General features: G+C 38.3%; 1 protein-coding gene and 3 long non-coding RNA genes across 4 annotated transcripts; all 4 read right to left on the bottom strand.

The window, feature by feature from the left end:
• Positions 1-1209: 1209 nt before the first annotated feature.
• On the bottom strand, positions 1210-1559 carry LOC131691350 (uncharacterized). Its single transcript, XR_009305756.1, has 3 exons — positions 1453-1559; positions 1305-1380; positions 1210-1248 (listed from the first exon to the last, which is right to left on the bottom strand). It is a non-coding gene; the product is annotated as an uncharacterized LOC131691350 (long non-coding RNA).
• Positions 1560-2124: 565 nt separating this feature from the next.
• On the bottom strand, positions 2125-2614 carry LOC131691396 (uncharacterized). The gene is made up of 3 exons (XR_009305768.1): positions 2553-2614; positions 2227-2298; positions 2125-2170 (listed from the first exon to the last, which is right to left on the bottom strand). It is a non-coding gene; the product is annotated as an uncharacterized LOC131691396 (long non-coding RNA).
• A 562-nt stretch (positions 2615-3176) lies between these two features.
• Positions 3177-4682, bottom strand: LOC131691249 (uncharacterized). Its single transcript, XR_009305747.1, has 9 exons — positions 4570-4682; positions 4190-4513; positions 4038-4125; positions 3828-3976; positions 3698-3770; positions 3566-3637; positions 3423-3506; positions 3294-3369; positions 3177-3232 (listed from the first exon to the last, which is right to left on the bottom strand). It is a non-coding gene; the product is annotated as an uncharacterized LOC131691249 (long non-coding RNA).
• A 1311-nt stretch (positions 4683-5993) lies between these two features.
• LOC131675952 (uncharacterized) lies at positions 5994-9773 on the bottom strand. Its single transcript, XM_058955076.1, has 5 exons — positions 8463-9773; positions 8221-8399; positions 7200-8145; positions 6712-7051; positions 5994-6640 (listed from the first exon to the last, which is right to left on the bottom strand). Exons 1-5 carry the CDS (start codon positions 9771-9773, stop codon positions 5994-5996), a joined length of 3423 nt encoding a protein of 1140 aa, XP_058811059.1.
• Between the last annotated feature and the right edge of the window lie 10215 nt (positions 9774-19988).

Genomic DNA, 19988 nt, shown 5'->3' with positions numbered 1-19988 from the left:
ACAATTTGCTATGTGATCGCACGCCACAACCTGTAACTCCGGAACCGGAAGTCGGATCGGGATGAAATCAAATAGCCATTTACGGGGACGCAATACCTTTCATTTGAGGCCAAGTTTAGTCGAATCGGTCTAGCCATCTCCGAGAAACCGATGTGACTGTTATTCTGAATTTAGATACTTCCGCCGGGGCTTCCGGAACCGAGGATGGTGGCCAATGTGGCCAAATAGACTTTGAATGGATGTTAGTGACCTAATACTACAAATCGAAGCAGTTGTGGTCATATTTTGGAAAATTTTTCACCTTTATACATTCATTGCAGAATTTATTAAAATCGACATTTTCTGCGTGTTCGTACTTATCACCCTGTAATTCCGGAACCGGAAGTCGGATCCATTAGAAATTCAATAGCAGCCTATGGGAACGTTGCACCTTTCATTTGAGACTAAGTTTGTCAAAATCGGTTCAGCCATCTCTGAGAAAAATGAGTGACATTTTTGGTCACATACATACACACATACACACACATACATACATACACACATACATACACACAGAGACATTTGCCGAACTCGACGAACTGAATCGAATGGTATATGTCACTCGGCCCTCTGGGCCTCCGTTAAAAAGTCGGTTTTCAGAGCAATTGCAATACCTTTCTATTGAGAAAGGCAAAAATGAAAAATTTAAATAAACTCTTTTTGGTATTGTGGGGTCCTGAAAAGGACCATTGGTGGAATCCTGAAAAGGACTATTTGCGGGGTTCTAAAAAGAACCATTTGTGGAGCCCTGAAAAGGACAATTTTTGGTCTTGGCAAAGACCGATAAGATTGATGTCCCACGAGCGATTTTCGGGTGGTAATGGTGGTGCTGATCCAAACGAGAAGGCGAGTCCCAGATGACGATTCGGTGCGTAATGCTGATGATTGCGGCCCTGTAAAGATATGAAAGAGACACATTAGTCAAACACGGTTAAAGCTCAATCAGCGACAGAATGGGGTATGCTGAAGTAGTTGCTTGGGATGATTCCAATCGGTTTTTAACTAGATTGTTCAAGCTTAGCCGAAACTACGTTGCAATGTTGTCCGTTGGTATTGGATTACACGATGTGGTTTAATTATGGTACCTAGTTAAGATAGAAATACTTTAATTAGAAATGATTCAGACAGCAATACGTTTACAAAATTACATGTAGAAATGGTTACAAACACCGAAGGCGTTCTTCCAGATGAATTTCATCAACCGCAGTCCTGCAACACGATTTGAAATAAAATATGTCACGAAATGTATAACTAGGTTTTCTTACATGAATTCCAGGAAAAGTACTTAGGGGCCAGCAAAGTGTGTGGCGTGGTTTACTAATGCAGCAGTCGTTTTGTTACCTGGTTAAGCAAAATATATGTTACTCAACGTAAACTGAATTGTTTTACACACCTGTACTTGAATTGTCTTACATAGAATGCGAGAGCCAATGAACCGATTGTTACACACGAAGTAAGTAACGTTCCAATTTGCGTTACATACTTGTGAAATAGGTTTTCCGTCGTCAATAGTCTTGGTGCCTAATTGAGAATAAAATTCGTTACGTAATGATAGCTAGATTTTCCTAAATGAAATACCTGTAGACCAACACCAAGCCAAGAATGTGCAAGCAATGGTGGCATTCTGCGATTGCAGTTTTCTTACTAACTGGTGAAATATAAAAGTTACGAAATGAAAAGTAGGGTTTCGTTGAATAATATACCTGCAAAAATGCACATGCTAGCCAATGATGATAGTGTTTGTGGTCTTCCTCAACAACAGCAGTCTTACTACATGATTAGAATTAAAATTAGATAAAAATTATAACTCGATTTACTTTAATGAACTACCTGGAGAAATGCACACGAAGCAAGTAACGTTCGAATATGCGTGACATACTTTATGACCAGCAATCCGGTATCTAATTGGGTATAAAGTTCGTTACGTAAGAAGAGCTACATTTTGTTAAATGAAATACCTAGAGAAATACACGCGAAATCAGTAACGTACGACTGTTCATGTCAAACATCACAAACAGTAATGGTGCTACCTAGCTAGGAATGAAAATGTAACGCGATAATTACACGATTGCTTTGATACAATACCTGTAAAATATACACCAAGTCCAGCAACGTTTAAGTTTCTTCATACCTATTAAAGAATGAACACGTCACGAAATTATAACTAGATTTGCTTGAATGAAATACCTGTAGACAAACAGATTAATCCAGGAATACGCAAACAATCGTGGCATTTTGCAACAGCAGTATACCTACTACCTAGTGAAGTATAAAACACGTTACGAAATAAAAACTAGGGTTTCCTCCAAAGTCCCTCTAAACAAGGTTCTAGCATGCGTCAAAACTGATAGTGGTAGTGAAAGTAGGCAGCCTATAAAACGTGGTATTGATGACGTACACGCTACCATTCGCCCTTAGAAACTGTCACACATACGAGCACAGAGTCAGTTTTCGTTTTGACGCATGCTAGGACCTTCCTATATAAGGACTTTGGATTTTCTCGAATGAAATACCTGTTGAAATGCACACGATATCGAATGATGATAGTGTCCGTGGTCTTACTCAGTAACAGCAGTCTTACTACATGATTAGAATTAAAATAAGTAACAGAATTATAAAACGATTTACTTTAATATATTACCTGAAGAAATTCACACGAAGCTAGTAACGTTCGAATACGCATGACACACATTAGAAGCAGCAGTCCGGTATCTAATTGTGTATAAAGTTCGTTACGTAAGGAGAGGTGGATTTTGTTAAACGAATTACCTAGAGAAATAAACACGAAATCAGTAACGTGCGACTGTTCATGTCAAACATCCCAGCAGTAATGGTGCTACCTGGTTGAGAATGAAAATACAACGATACCTGGAAAAATATACACCAAGTCCAGCAACGTATAAATGTTCATGGTATACTACAGCAACAGCGGTCTTATAACCTGTAAAAACAATGGAACACGTCACAAAATAACTAAATTTTCTTAAATGAAATACCTGTAGACAAACACATGAAACTATGTATCTGCAAGCGATCGTGGCATTCTGCGATTGCAAAATTCGTACTACCTGCTCAAGTATAAAATACGTTACGAAATGAAAACAAGGGTTTCCTCGAATGAAATACTTGCAGAAATGCACACATTAGCAAATGACGAAAGTGTTCGTGGTTTACTTCAGCAGAAGCAGCCTTGCTACATTATTAGAAATAAAATACGTAACGAAATTATAACTCTATTTACTTCAATGAATTACCTGAAGAAAAATACACGAGGCTAGTAATGAGCGAATGTTCGTAACATACTTCAGTAGCAGCAGTAGGAGTACCTAACTAGGAATAAAAATCCTTATGTAATGAATTCTAGGTTTTCTTAAATGAAATACCTGAAGAAATGCAAACATAAGTCAATGAAGATCAGTTGTTTGGCAGTAAGTAGGCAGCTACTTCGGGAGTAGAAGTCTTGCTACCTGTATTATAATAAAATACATTACTATAAATAGGAACTGGCGTTTATAAGATGTAATACCTTGAGAATCACACATGAAGTTAATAACCTGCGAGTAGTCGTGGCATACAACACTAGCACTAGTAGTGCTACCTGGTGACGAATAAAAATAAAATATATTTCGAAATAATTTGATTTTCTTAGATGAAGTACCCGCAGAAATGCACAGGCAAGCTAGTGACAAGCGGCTGTTTGTGGTCGACTTCGGTGACAATAGTCTAGGCACCTAGTTGGAAATACAAATCGTTAGGTAATGAAAGCTAGATTTTCTTAAAAGAAATACCTGAAGTAATGCACACGTAAACCAACGAAGATTAGGTGTTCGTAGCCTACTTCGAGAAGAGCAGTAGGAATACCTGGAGAAATGCACCCGATAACCAATATTGAGCGAGTGTTAATAGCATATGTTCAGCAGCAATAACAGCAGTAGTGCTAACCGTGAGGAAATAAAATAAGTGGCGAAGTGTGAACTAGAATTGATGAACTGAAATACCTTCAGAACTGCATACGGAAGCGGGTGTTGGTAACAGAAATTTCCACGTTGCGATGTTTGCTGGTTTTCCACTGTTAAGTTCTGCTATCTGATAAAGAACGAAATACGGTAAGAATTTATTACTGAGTTTCTTTCTTTCTTTCATTGTATACCATTTCAGTGCAAACATGATTATATTTCAATCACCGACAGCATAGGCCGGTGATATGAAAAGTATGCACAATATCGTTTGCATGTGGCCCGGATGTTCCTGGTGAAAGTCAAATCGAGGCAAGTACCACCTAGAGTTGTCGCTTGTGTGGGATCAGAAGCAAGATCAAATTTAAGACCTCTCTTCATGAAATCGACGAAATCTGCGTTTTCTGGCTTAGATACGTCGATGTTGAAATCGCTAGTTACGACAATGGGCATGTCTGTTCGGGTGTACATCATTAAGTTGCGCATCAGAAAATATTTCCTCTGCTTGGTCGTCGAATCTGCCAATGATTAAAGTATGTTAGAGAAATATATACTATTCCATTCAATTAAATACCTGGAGAAATGTATACGGAAATTAGCAGTGTTCGAATGTCCATGACAATTATTTCAGCAGCACAAATGTCACCAACATCGTCTGCTAAACCCAGTTGCTCATCATAACTAGCACTTTTTTTCATTTCGTTTATTTGATAGGCACAAATGCGTTAGCTTGGCGGTGCCGAATTCTTTTGTTTATACATTTTGAATATCTTAAAACTAGGAGGTTACAATGTTGAAATATTTTTTTTTATAAAAGAGAAAAAATTTACAGCTATCTTAAGACTAGAAAAAAAAATTCTATATATAAGAGAGGGGGCAAAAGATTTTTTTTTATGAAAAATTTTAAAACAAGGAATTCAATAGTAATAGTTTTTTAGGAAATATTTACAGTTATCTTAAAACTAACAATATAGTTTGGTACACAAAAGGGGGAACAAATATTTATGAAAAATTTCACAGATGTTTTTGAACTAGGGATATAATTCTATTTACAAGATGGGGGACCATAGTTTTAACAAAGAGTAGAAATTACAACTATCTTAAAACTAGGAATACGGAATACAAATTTGATTTTTTATCGGATACTTATGCTTGGTCATTTCCAAAATCGGTGTAGAAGTAGTTGTATCAAGGACAGGGGAGAGAAGGCGTAGATGGTGACCGGTAGAGAAGAGCAAAACTTGCAACTTTCAGGCAAACGGGAGATCAGCGAAACAAATTTGCGCCTCAGTCTAGTAGGTCGGATTGGCGGATGGTATTCTTCGGACCCGCGGGGGATCCTTCAAAGGGAATCCTTCGGACCTCGAGTCGCTCTCGCTTCAGATTCCGTAGTGATAAGGGCGACGGCGGTTACATAGTGGCAGTCTGAAGCATATCGGTTCCACACGGCATGAGGAAACTTCTAAAAACGAGAAATAAAAAGAGAGGGGCTAAATTGGGATATTTATCGTTTTTATGAAAGTATAAATAAGGTACATATAGGGGAAATCACGATTTGCCAGCATATCTCGGACTGGGACATTGGGTGGTCTACCTCGGGCCCGAAGGGAATCCTTTAACTGAGACCTGGCGTCCAAATACCCGGCGCATACCCAGACAACGTGCTCGATGTCATGATAGCCCTCATCACAAGCGCACAGACTACTCTCCGCAAGCCCAATACGCCGCAAATGTGCATCTAAGGTGTAGTGGTTGGACATAAGTCGGGACATTACACGAATAAAATCCCGACCCACATCCATCCCCCTGAACCACGGTTTCGTTGATACCTTTGGGATAATCGAATGTAGCCATCGTCCAAGTTCACCATTGCTCCATGAGGTTTGCCAACTGTTGAGTGTCCTCTGACGACAAATACTAAAAAATTCGTTGAAGCAGATTGGTCTTTCGTATATGTCACCATTTAATGCGCCCACCTTTGCTAATGAGTCGGCCTTTTCAGTTGGTATGAGGTATTGCTATGGTAGGTATGGTGTCCTTCTGGTAAATTGCAACACCCGCTGCTCTCGCACCAACACGCTTTGACTGGATGATTCGCTTGAATCCGGCGATTTCGTCAAATGTTCCGTTGTCTAGCCATGTTTCGCTCAATGCCAATACATCAACGTTGGTTAGAATACGATCAGTAGCAATGTCTAACGAGTGCGCCTGAAGGCTTTGTACATTCATAGTCATAAGTGTACAAGCACACCCACTGTTCTGCATGACATCCATGATCTGTTCAGCAAGCGTCCGAAGTCGATGATTGTCCAACCGTTGTAACTCGCTTCGCAGTTCTAACATTTTCGGCGATTTGCTTCCTCTAGCATGGTGAAACATAAATGCGTTGGCGGAATTTGTCAGATAAAGACCATCGAGAGATGTAACTCGGGACAGGCCAACGTATACCAGCTGTTGGTCCTGACTTTTGTCGTAGTCGTATACGATTTCGCTGAAAGTTCCTCCTTGCGACTTGTGAACCGTTAATGCACTTGCGCTCACAATTGGGAACTGTATACGTTTACACTTGATGCCACTACTGAGCTTGATGTTTGCTGAAATGCTGAGCTTGATGTTTGCTGTCTGGAAATGGGGGTCTAGTCGGGCTGCAAGATTCCGGGCTTAGAGTACACTAACGGTCTTGATTTTAGTCTCAAAACAGCACCAATTGTATCACTGTCAAATTTGATCCACAATTTGACGATTTCCTCATGAGCATCATCTTCGTCATGCTCCACACATTTCAGCTCTCCAATCGCACCATTTACAAGCCCGTCTTCAACATCGACGTTCGTGGTCACCATGTATGGCATTCCTAGGACAAGGCGTACCATGTAAGGCAAACATCCGGTTTCTGCCACACTCATTTTGTACAGCTTGGTGCGGGAACTTGCCAGTTGTTCAGCATTGTTGTATCCGGCAAATGCATCTTCAGCTGTACAATCCAATCCGGGCATCACATTTAACGATTCGCGATTATATCGTTCAACGTCAGCGTTTCGGTGGAAAACGGCGCACTGCACTGGGAACATTTATCTTGCACCACTCGGTAGTACGGAATCGACTCTCTATAGTCTCCTTTTCTACTGCGGTTAGTTGCTCTCCATTTCCAATCTTAGTAAGCACGGTAGAAAATTGCTCATCGGTTCGTCGCATCACCCTCACCAACGGGAAGAACTCAAGAGACTGCCACAAAACGGCACCGTGAATAGAATTTGTGCATGGTTTGTATACCGGTCGTGCATTCACTGGCGGTAGTTGACGTAAGTCTCCACAAAAAATTATGTCAGAACCTCCGAAGGGATCGTCGTAATTACCGGTGATGTTTTGGAGACGAGTGTGCACATTATTTAGTACGTCTGCACCAATCATGCTGACTTCATCCACGATGACTGCCTTAACATTAGCGAATGCGTTTCGGTACAGCTGAAGTGCTTCGAAGCTCAAACTGGCATTGTTTCTTCGAGACATCGTTATTCGAAATGCCGAATGAACAGTTGTGCCGTTGATTGCAACTGCTGCTTTTCCGGTCGAAGCACATGCCACGTATGCATTCTCTTGCGAGTTGTGCGCCTGGCTAAATCGATTGTATGTCTCCATCAGGATCCGAAGCGTGAACGTTTTACCACAACCTGCAGGACCGGTGAAGAAAATTTGTAGTGGTTTACTGCTGCCGTCGAAAGCGTGCAATCTGTCAATCACTTCCAACACCAAATCTCGCTGCTCGGCACTTGTTGTCCGCACCATGGCACAAAATTCCTGCTTACTCATGACATTTGTGCGCTGTTTAACTGCCGACAAAGAACCAATGGGCAGATGAGTGATATCGTCGTCATTTGGATGCATAGCAATCGTTCGAACAAACTCATCGTGCCTCTCGCTGACGATATTTTGTTGAGCGTCATCTTCAGCGCACAAGCGAAGATATTCTTGCACGGTGCGTTCCAGGTCTAAATCCGTCGAATACTCTTTGCACTTGCTCATAATATCTGTTTCACTGCGATCGTACAAAGTAAGAAACTTATTGCCGTCGAGAATATCGCACAGTTCGTTTCTGAACAGCACGAACAAAAGGACCATCTCTCGCTTATACTCCACCAACTCGTTCATACTATAAGAACACCATCGAATTACACGAGATATGGAGCGAATCTTGTAGGTGTTAGCTTTTCTCTCCTTTGTATACCAAGCCGCGAAATCTGCTAGGCATACATCATCCAAACCTTCACGCGCTTCGTATTTCTGAACGATGTTGAGAGTCCATACATCCGTTGAGTCCTCGTCCAAGCCTTCCTCATCCATTTGCTGAGCGCGTTTCCGGGATTTGATACGCTCGTGGGGCCACATTGTCGGAAGAAAGTCCACCTGTAATATTGTAATTGTGATTGGTTTTGAGAAAATTCTATAAAATGATTAATTAAAATTTACCTTCCGACTAGCTTCCGACATCGGCTGGCGAAGTAAGTACCAGGCGGCCTCTTGAGCAGACATTTCTACGGAATTAGGCATTTTAAGGCTGAGCTTCTTCAGCAGTGCCGTGTAATCCTGATCTGGATATTCTTCCTGGAGCTTGACCAAATCGCAGTGCAAGCTGCTGATGCCACGATTTGTCTTGTTGACATACTCCACGACATACGCAGCACATGAGAACACTTCCGGAATGAACTGGAGATCCATGTTAGAGCGAAGTATGTTAGCTATCCACGGATTGAACGGGTTTGTCCATAATTCCGACAACGATCTTTTGAGCAAAACGGTTGGTCGATTTATCGATGCACGTATGACATCCAAATAGTACTCGTACGTGCAGTTGCAATCTTCGAGAAATTGATCCAGGGTGTCAAATTTTTTCGCCTCCAGTACATTTTGCATCGTCCCAGACCGTCTTTTCAACTGTTCACGGCGACCATCGCTAGCAGTAATCGGCAAAAGAACTCTTGTCTGATCCATTGGACAGTATGGTATTTTAAAACGGCATCGTTTATCGTTCCGTTTATAGCAGGTAAAAGTGTGTTTATGCACTTGATTACCGTAGCTCTCCGGCAAATCAGCATCTCTTACGGAGCACAAATGGTCGATGAGTTGAATTGTTGCGGGCATATTCTCTGAGACATCCTCTCCTGGATCGTTAGACAACCAGAGTAGAATATGAGCATGTGGACTACCTCGATGTTGAAATTCGATTCTCTTAAAGTAATCCACCACTCGATACTGACCGAACGGACTGTACCTGGTCGACTGTAACAACTGCATGATAACATCAACCAGTTTGTTGAAGTATACACAGCATGTTACTGGGTCCTCGTTGACAAGAGTTGCTCGCTGTAGTGCCGTTAATTGCTGCATAATGTCTTGCACATCGCTATCCATGTATCTATCCGATAGCTTGTGCAGTGTTCGGAGCAATTGAGGCCATTTTGTTTCACTTGCACTCAATGTTAGAAACATAGTTGGTTTTCCTAATTGCCGGATCATTGCAAACAGGTCACGTTTGCGTTGCTGCCAGTATTGCACAGAGTTTGGAATCGACTTTAGAAATGACAGATTTCGATCGATACACTTTTCCAAAAACTCTTTGTCGCTCAACATGGCACGTGTAATGTTCGCGGTTGCCATGCATTTGAAAGTGCATTGTAGTCCCTCCGAAACGCGCAGACGGAGTATCTTCATCGCCACGTACAACAGATGTTGGGGCTTAGCTCCACGTCTATCACGACGTCTCAGTTCACTTGTGGCCATCATGAACGGTGTCACTCGAACCTCCGGATTGAAAGTCCTCGGATGTCCCAAATAAATATCTGGAAATGAAAGTTCTTCGGCGTGCTCATCATATATTATGGAAAGAGGCACTTTGTTCTGGGCCGGAGCTATTTCCAGACACTTGTCTTCATCCCATAATAGAGTATGCTGTTGCCCAATTAGCAATTCAACATCGTTGTTATTTTCAATAGTCTCCAGATCTATTGAAGCATTTTCATCTCCAGATGTGTGCTGCTCTCAGCTTCAGTGTCGATGGCATTCAGCTGCTCCTCACTGAATGATATATTGTATCGACGATACAGTGGAGTGGTCACTAAATATTGTAGCCAGCATTTGATGTTCGCTTTCTTCACAAAGCCAGAAAGGTAAGTTGACTTGTGAATTAGGTGTTTCTTTATTGCGACGTTGAACGCTCTGTCGTCTTCTAACTAACGGGGTAATTCATTTACCATCTTGTCCACATCCACTGGAACGTTGATAACATGGCCAATGATCCCATAATTTCCTACGATTTTATTTTGTGAATCTTTTTGAAAACCTAATACAACAACAAACACATACCTGCTGCGAATCGCAAGCGTCGGATTTGCATAAAAGGCAATCGTGGTGAAATCAATCGTTCAGTAATCGGATCCAGAGGTGGGAGAGGTGGATTCGATGGGTAATCCGGGTATCTAAAGCCATTTGACACGGCCAATATGGGTATTTTACCGCGTTTTAGACTGCTACGGCAGGTCTGGCAAGCGGACAACCCTCTTATGTCGATATCGGTGGTATGTAAAACTTCGGCTTCAGCGCATGTGATAGGTTTCAGGTCGTTCACAAACCACAGTCTGTCACATACACCGCACGGGAAACCGAAGTTGTTATTTGAGAACTTTCTTTCAAATTCTCGAACAGCTCCTTCGAAATTTGGATCAAATAGTTCTGAGAAACACATTTGTTATGAAGTTGAGAGTTTTACAATTTGTTCGAATTACTCACCCTGACTTGTTTGCACAGGTGAAGAAATGATACGGTTGACACTGGATTCTCGAGCAGAACTCAATAGATTATGCGCCTGAGCAACAGAACCGATGGTGGAATCTTGAGTAGCTGTAGGTGAATATAATTTTATACTAATTCATTTTACTACAAAGTGATACCAGTACTCATGAGCCGTTATTACATAAATTATTATATTATTTTAGAAATTGAAGTGTTTTTGAGGATCTGACCAGAATAGGCCATTTCTAAAATTTGAAGAATTTTTTGAATTAGAAATCCAGAGAATCGAAAGCAGTTATATATATATATATACATATATATATATATATATATATATATATATATATATATATATATATATATATATATATATATATATATATATATATATATATATATATATATATATATATATATATATATATATATATATATATATATATATATATATATATATATATATATATATATATATATATATATATATATATATATATATATATATATATATATATATATATATATATATATATATATATATATATATATATATATATATATATATATATATATATATATATATATATATATATATATATATATATATATATATATATATATATATATATATATATATATATATATATAATGACATGCGGGTCAAACCCAAACGTCATTCATCTGAACATCACGTGCACCCAAAAGACGTTCGCCTTAATCACATTCACCCGAAGAACATATGGAAATGAAACTACCCCGCAGGAAATTTAAACTGATTTTATTGAACTGAAATACAATGTTCATTTGATTTACATCAGTGGCGGATCCAGGGGGAGGGTCTTGGGGGTCCGGACCGCCTCCGAAATGTTTTATCCTTCCGAAACAGTACAAAAATGTGCAGCTACTTAAAGGTACATTTCCAGGCTGAAATTGGTGAAAACCTGTGATTTATTATATATAATCTTTCGGAAACATTCCAAAATTCTGCAATGTTTCAGAAAATTGGAGGATGTGGCAACACTACCAACTAACGAAAGCCGTACCAAAAAGAATCCGCAAATATTTTTTCGTTATTCTGCAAGAAGACAGTCCTTCCATCAACAGTGCGAAAGTGATAAAAGCCGATGTCACGTTTCAAACTATCAGTATTTCAAAATTAGCTGTTGAAAGGGAAGGTTGTTTCTTTCCATTTCGAAATATTCATCTGATGTAAGTAGCGCGCGGCTGGAAGAGATGGCAAATATTAGCAGCTGACTGTTTAATTCTGCATGTTATTTTTTGTAAAATTGAAAGCCCTTTTAAGGGCTATAACAATCAATAAAGAACAAATTTGAATTCCTATCATTGGTATCGGCGGAATGGAAAGCAATTACAGAAGGGTAAATTCATCTATATGTTCCGAATTTCTCTTTTAGTGTGATAAAGAAATGGTTTAGTAGTTTTCATTCCATAGCACGCGTGTTTATTCATTGCGTATTGTCTTTGTAGGAGCGGTTTACAATATTGTTTAATAATTTTGCGGTCAATTCGGTCGAAATAATGGTTCTTTTCGTTAAAATATGGATATGTTTTGTAAAGTTAGAAATAATTCTTCCCTAACAAAGATTTCAAAACCATAAGTTAGTCTTGTTCGACAATGAATCTTTTCCCTACTGATTCGCAAAATTTTAGTTTTGTTGAAAAGTGTCAACGGAAAACAAAATGTCCTCACGTTGGAATAACATTAACGCTAAGAGGTACCGTAAACGTCTCAAAGAGGCGCAAACACAGGAAAAGAAAGTTCCTAAAACTGATGCCGAACGTTCGGCGGAAAGTCGAAAACGGAAGAAAGTGGTCGCAGAAATCGATAGAGATGCTCCTGGTCCATCAAGACCTAGGAATTTATCTGTGGAAGAAGTTACCGTTCAAGCACTTTCGAGTGAAGTCGTTAGTGAAGATTTTCGATCTTTTATTGGCAATGAAGCCATCGGGACACACGAGGGTAAGCTTGAAAGTACAAATTATGTGATAAAAGCTATGCGTGGTGTTTAAGCGGACCCTACACGAGTAAAAATATTGACAATATTTTATATATTGATTAATATATTGATAGTGTAAGGTCACCTTGAAAATATTGATGCTGTAGAATTTTAATGAGATTGATGGATTTAAGCAGTCTTGTCAATATATTTATTGACAATATGTCTGTCTCGTGTAGGGTCCGCTTAACAAAATGTGAATTTTCGATATCATTGTCAAAACTCTTAGAATATGAATCCGCATAAGCAAAATCAATATCCTATGAACCCTTAAAAGCTATTGGGTTGCAGTTCTCCCCCAATTAGTGAAAGTTTGTTACAGTGGTAGCTAGCATAGATTATGTAACGGTACAAACTTGTGCGACATTAATCCAACATTAGTCCGACTATATTTCATGTCAATAACACCATCAGTATTTCATTCTCCTGCTTGTGAAATCAGCTCGGTTTCCTGTACTGCATATAATCGCACCTTGTTTCTTGGAGGAGCCTCCGGAGGTTTACTGTCACTCGCCAAATTTTTTGTAATGAAAATATAACAAACAAAATTTCCAATTGGAAATTGACTGTGCAGACTGACACTATCGCAACAGACCCCCCGCCTTTCTACTCGTTACTCTATAATAAGAATTGTTTGGGAATACAAGCTATGGATGACAAAGAAAATTATGAATGTAGAATATATGTTTACTAAGTGTCTGCAAGGTGAACATTCAATAAACAAATGTATCAATCTATAACAATGCAGCCGTTCATGTTCGGGTTATTATTTAAGGTGTAGTTGACAAATAGAACTCGCTAAGGTAAGTGCAATAAAGTTTTGTTCAGAGGAATAGTATATATGTGTTATGTAGGTAGTGAAAAAAGCGCCGCCTCGCCGATCCTAGCAACCTGAATCCGACAATTAGTGATAAAATATATATGTTACAGCATTAAATCGTATTTATGCATCTTGCTTGGTCAGTTCATAAATGTCGGATATTGAATCGATTTTAGGAGTTTTGCAAACGAAGAATTGCATATCGAACCGTGTTGCTCATATCTGTGTCATTAAAAATCAAACATCCCCATGCACCCATCTTCATCATGATCTATATCAACGCCGCCGTTGCGAGTTCGGAAACCACGTGACATCAGAAAACTATTAGAAACGTCATCATAATCATCATTATCATTTCAATCGTTTAAACACCGACAGCTAAATCTTAAAAGGAGTTTGATTCCCAGAAAACAGTTTTGAGCATACCTTCGTCACAACCATTGATGCATTCTACATCATTCCTGTTTCCAACTCTGGGTAGTGATTGGGATTGCTGTGATGTGGGGTTGATTCTTTCCTTCAATACTGAGCAGTTCTTTAAATTTGCATGCCTAATAAGTTCGCAAGCAAACTGTTGATCCACTCGTTTGCCCAGTTTACTCAAACTTAAGGGTTGATTCTTCTTTCAAACATGAGTAGTTCTCTGAATCTGTATATCAAATAGCTCTCGCAAGTAAACGATCGACTCGTTTGACCGGTTTACTCAAACTTAGGGGTTGATTCCTTCCAAACAAGAGCAGTTCTTTGAATCTATATACCAAGTAGCTCCCACAAGTAAACTGTAGATTTCATTTGCCCGGCTTACTCTGACTTGGAGTTTCATTTCTTCTTTCCGACATTTCCATGAATCTGTACTGAAATCGTAGGGAATGCACATTGTGCAAAAGTTTTTTTTTCGTACCACAAACCCATTGAACCTTGTTCGAAACGACCTTTATGCCAAATGTCTTTCAAAGCATAGAACATACACTGGGCTTTGAACAAATGGCCAACAACCATGGTCGGCTTTGCTCGGGATGTTTTACATACACTGCAAGCGGAACCAGCAGCTAAGAGACCTAAAACTGGAGACACTTGTTAAATCATACAAACCAGATGATACGAATAACTGTTTAACAGATATAGCTTTAGTGATAATTGCTTCATAGGATTGAATGTAAATCAGGGGCGGATCCAGAAAAAAGTTTCGGGAGGGGTCCGAAATTTCGATTTTAAAATGAACATTGCACAATTATAAATACGTAAAAACAATATTTAATGAATATCAGTTATGTTGGACAAATTTGGTTTGCAATGATTTTGAAATAGAAACTTATATAAAATTGAAACTAATTTGAAATTTCTCAACAAGTAAAAACATTTCGGAGGCGGTCCGGACCCCCAAGACCCTCCCCCTGGATCCGCCACTGATGTAAATCAAATGAACATTGTATTTCAGTTCAATAAAATCAGTTTAAATTTCCTGGCCAACAACCATGGTCGGCTTTGCTCGGGATGTTTTACATACACTGCAAGCGGAACCAGCAGCTAAGAGACCTAAAACTGGAGACACTTGTTAAATCATACAAACCAGATGATACGAATAACTGTTTAACAGATATAGCTTTAGTGATAATTGCTTCATAGGATTGAATGTAAATCAGGGGCGGATCCAGAAAAAAGTTTCGGGAGGGGTCCGAAATTTCGATTTTAAAATGAACATTGCACAATTATAAATACGTAATAACAATATTTAATGAATATCAGTTATGTTGGACAAATTTGGTTTGCAATGATTTTGAAATAGAAACTTATATAAAATTGAAACTAATTTGAAATTTCTCAACAAGTAAAAACATTTCGGAGGCGGTCCGGACCCCCAAGACCCTCCCCCTGGATCCGCCACTGATGTAAATCAAATGAACATTGTATTTCAGTTCAATAAAATCAGTTTAAATTTCCTGCGGGGTAGTTTCATTTCCATATGTTCTTCGGGTGAATGTGATTAAGGCGAACGTCTTTTGGGTGCACGTGATGTTCAGATGAATGACGTTTGGGTTTGACCCGCATGTCATTATATATATATATATATATATATATATATATATATATATATATATATATATATATATATATATATATATATATATATATATATATATATATATATATATATATATATATATATATATATATATATATATATATATATATATATATATATATATATATATATATATATATATATATATATATATATATATATATATATATATATATATATATATATATATATATATATATATAATGACATGCGGGTCAAACCCAAACGTCATTCATCTGAACATCACGTGCACCCAAAAGACGTTCGCCTTAATCACATTCACCCGAAGAACATATGGAAATGAAACTACCCCGCAGGAAATTTAAACTGATTTTATTGAACTGAAATACAATGTTCATTTGATTTACATCAGTGGCGGATCCAGGGGGAGGGTCTTGGGGGTCCGGACCGCCTCCGAAATGTTTTTACTTGTTGAGAAATTTCAAATTAGTTTCAATTTTATATAAGTTTCTATTTCAAAATCATTGCAAACCAAATTTGTCCAACATAACTGATATTCATTAAATATTGTTATTACGTATTTATAATTGTGCAATGTTCATTTTAAAATCGAAATTTCGGACCCCTCCCGAAACTTTTTTCTGGATCCGCCCCTGATTTACATTCAATCCTATGAAGCAATTGTCACTAAAGCTATATCTGTTAAACAGTTATTCGTATCATCTGGTTTGTATGATTTAACAAGTGTCTCCAGTTTTAGGTCTCTTAGCTGCTGGTTCCGCTTGCAGTGTATGTAAAACATCCCGAGCAAAGCCGACCATGGTTGTTGGCCATTTGTTCAAAGCCCAGTGTATGTTCTATGCTTTGAAAGACATTTGGCATAAAGGTCGTTTCGAACAAGGTTCAATGGGTTTGTGGTACGAAAAAAAAACTTTTGCACAATGTGCATTCCCTACGATTTCAGTACAGATTCATGGAAATGTCGGAAAGAAGAAATGAAACTCCAAGTCAGAGTAAGCCGGGCAAATGAAATCTACAGTTTACTTGTGGGAGCTACTTGGTATATAGATTCAAAGAACTGCTCTTGTTTGAAAGGAATCAACCCCTAAGTTTGAGTAAACCGGTCAAACGAGTCGATCGTTTACTTGCGAGAGCTATTTGATATACAGATTCAGAGAACTACTCATGTTTGAAAGAAGAATCAACCCTTAAGTTTGAGTAAACTGGGCAAACGAGTGGATCAACAGTTTGCTTGCGAACTTATTAGGCATGCAAATTTAAAGAACTGCTCAGTATTGAAGGAAAGAATCAACCCCACATCACAGCAATCCCAATCACTACCCAGAGTTGGAAACAGGAATGATGTAGAATGCATCAATGGTTGTGACGAAGGTATGCTCAAAACTGTTTTCTGGGAATCAAACTCCTTTTAAGATTTAGCTGTCGGTGTTTAAACGATTGAAATGATAATGATGATTATGATGACGTTTCTAATAGTTTTCTGATGTCACGTGGTTTCCGAACTCGCAACGGCGGCGTTGATATAGATCATGATGAAGATGGGTGCATGGGGATGTTTGATTTTTAATGACACAGATATGAGCAACACGGTTCGATATGCAATTCTTCGTTTGCAAAACTCCCAAAATCGATTCAATATCCGACATTTATGAACTGACCAAGCAAGATGCATAAATACGATTTAATGCTGTAACATATATATTTTATCACTAATTGTCGGATTCAGGTTGCTAGGATCGGCGAGGCGGCGCTTTTTTCACTACCTACATAACACATATATACTATTCCTCTGAACAAAACTTTATTGCACTTACCTTAGCGAGTTCTATTTGTCAACTACACCTTAAATAATAACCCGAACATGAACGGCTGCATTGTTATAGATTGATACATTTGTTTATTGAATGTTCACCTTGCAGACACTTAGTAAACATATATTCTACATTCATAATTTTCTTTGTCATCCATAGCTTGTATTCCCAAACAATTCTTATTATAGAGTAACGAGTAGAAAGGCGGGGGGTCTGTTGCGATAGTGTCAGTCTGCACAGTCAATTTCCAATTGGAAATTTTGTTTGTTATATTTTCATTACAAAAAATTTGGCGAGTGACAGTAAACCTCCGGAGGCTCCTCCAAGCAACAAGGTGCGATTATATGCAGTACAGGAAACCGAGCTGATTTCACAAGCAGGAGAATGAGATACTGATGGTGTTATTGACATGAAATATAGTCGGACTAATGTTGGATTAATGTCGCACAAGTTTGTACCGTTACATAATCTATGCTAGCTACCACTGTAACAAACTTTCACTAATTGGGGGAGAACTGCAACCCAATAGCTTTTAGGGGTTCATAGGATATTGATTTTGCTTATGCGGATTCATATTCTAAGAGTTTTGACAATGATATCGAAAATTCACATTTTGTTAAGCGGACCCTACACGAGACAGACATATTGTCAATAAATATATTGACAAGACTGCTTAAATCCATCAATCTCATTAAAATTCTACAGCATCAATATTTTCAAGGTGACCTTACACTATCAATATATTAATCAATATATAAAATATTGTCAATATTTTTACTCGTGTAGGGTCCGCTTAAACACCACGCATAGCTTTTATCACATAATTTGTACTTTCAAGCTTACCCTCGTGTGTCCCGATGGCTTCATTGCCAATAAAAGATCGAAAATCTTCACTAACGACTTCACTCGAAAGTGCTTGAACGGTAACTTCTTCCACAGATAAATTCCTAGGTCTTGATGGACCAGGAGCATCTCTATCGATTTCTGCGACCACTTTCTTCCGTTTTCGACTTTCCGCCGAACGTTCGGCATCAGTTTTAGGAACTTTCTTTTCCTGTGTTTGCGCCTCTTTGAGACGTTTACGGTACCTCTTAGCGTTAATGTTATTCCAACGTGAGGACATTTTGTTTTCCGTTGACACTTTTCAACAAAACTAAAATTTTGCGAATCAGTAGGGAAAAGATTCATTGTCGAACAAGACTAACTTATGGTTTTGAAATCTTTGTTAGGGAAGAATTATTTCTAACTTTACAAAACATATCCATATTTTAACGAAAAGAACCATTATTTCGACCGAATTGACCGCAAAATTTTTAAACAATATTGTAAACCGCTCCTACAAAGACAATACGCAATGAATAAACACGCGTGCTATGGAATGAAAACTACTAAACCATTTCTTTATCACACTAAAAGAGAAATTCGGAACATATAGATGAATTTACCCTTCTGTAATTGCTTTCCATTCCGCCGATACCAATGATAGGAATTCAAATTTGTTCTTTATTGATTGTTATAGCCCTTAAAAGGGCTTTCAATTTTACAAAAAATAACATGCAGAATTAAACAGTCAGCTGCTAATATTTGCCATCTCTTCCAGCCGCGCGCTACTTACATCAGATGAATATTTCGAAATGGAAAGAAACAACCTTCCCTTTCAACAGCTAATTTTGAAATACTGATAGTTTGAAACGTGACATCGGCTTTTATCACTTTCGCACTGTTGATGGAAGGACTGTCTTCTTGCAGAATAACGAAAAAATATTTGCGGATTCTTTTTGGTACGGCTTTCGTTAGTTGGCAGTGTTGCCACATCCTCCAATTTTCTGAAACATTGCAGAATTTTGGAATGTTTCCGAAAGATTATATTTAATAAATCACAGGTTTTCACCAATTTCAGCCTGGAAATGTACCTTTAAGTAGCTGCACATTTTTGTACTGTTTCGGAAGGATGAATTTAAACAAATCTCAGATTGTTGCTAATTTCAGATTGTCAATATACGCGCAAGCAACAAATAACGAATATAAACTGCGCAATTGGATTATCGCTGTTAATGATTGGAAATATTCAAATTTGCTCTTTATTGTTGTTAATGTTATAGCCCTTAAAAGGGCTTTTAATTAAACAATAATAACATGCAGAATGGAATGGAACAATTAGTCAGCTTCAACTGAGGTTTTCAACTCTTCTAGCCGCGCGCTATTTACATTGAATAAATACTTAGAAGTGGAAAGAAACAACCTTCCCCTGCAGCAGCTAATTTTGAAATACTGATAGTTTGAAACGTGACATCGGCTTTTATCACTTTCGCACTGTTGATGGAAGGACTGCCTTCTTGCCGAATAACGAAAAAATATTTGCAGATTTTTTTTGGTGCGACTTTCGCTAGTTGACAGAGTAGCCACATCCTCTGATTTTCTATAATTGCAGATTGTTTCCGACAATTTTAAATAAATTGCAGATTTTCACAAATTCCAGATTATTGATGTACG

Source organism: Topomyia yanbarensis, chromosome 1, assembly GCF_030247195.1.
Source record: "Topomyia yanbarensis strain Yona2022 chromosome 1, ASM3024719v1, whole genome shotgun sequence".
Taxonomy (NCBI): Eukaryota; Metazoa; Arthropoda; class Insecta; order Diptera; family Culicidae; genus Topomyia; species Topomyia yanbarensis.
This window is presented reverse-complemented; position numbering and strand designations above follow the sequence as displayed.

Excerpts from the sequence above, each read along its gene's own strand:
- LOC131675952 (XM_058955076.1), bottom strand. The coding sequence starts at position 9,773 with ATGGCCACAAGTGAACTGAGACGTCGTGATAGACGTGGAGCTAAGCCC. Across the intron at positions 8,146-8,220 it reads CTAGCAGATTTCGCGGCTTG|TATGAACGAGTTGGTGGAGT; the intron begins GTATACAAAGGA and ends GTGTTCTTATAG. Across the intron at positions 7,052-7,199 it reads CTCTTGAGTTCTTCCCGTTG|TGCGCCGTTTTCCACCGAAA; the intron begins GTGAGGGTGATG and ends TTCCCAGTGCAG.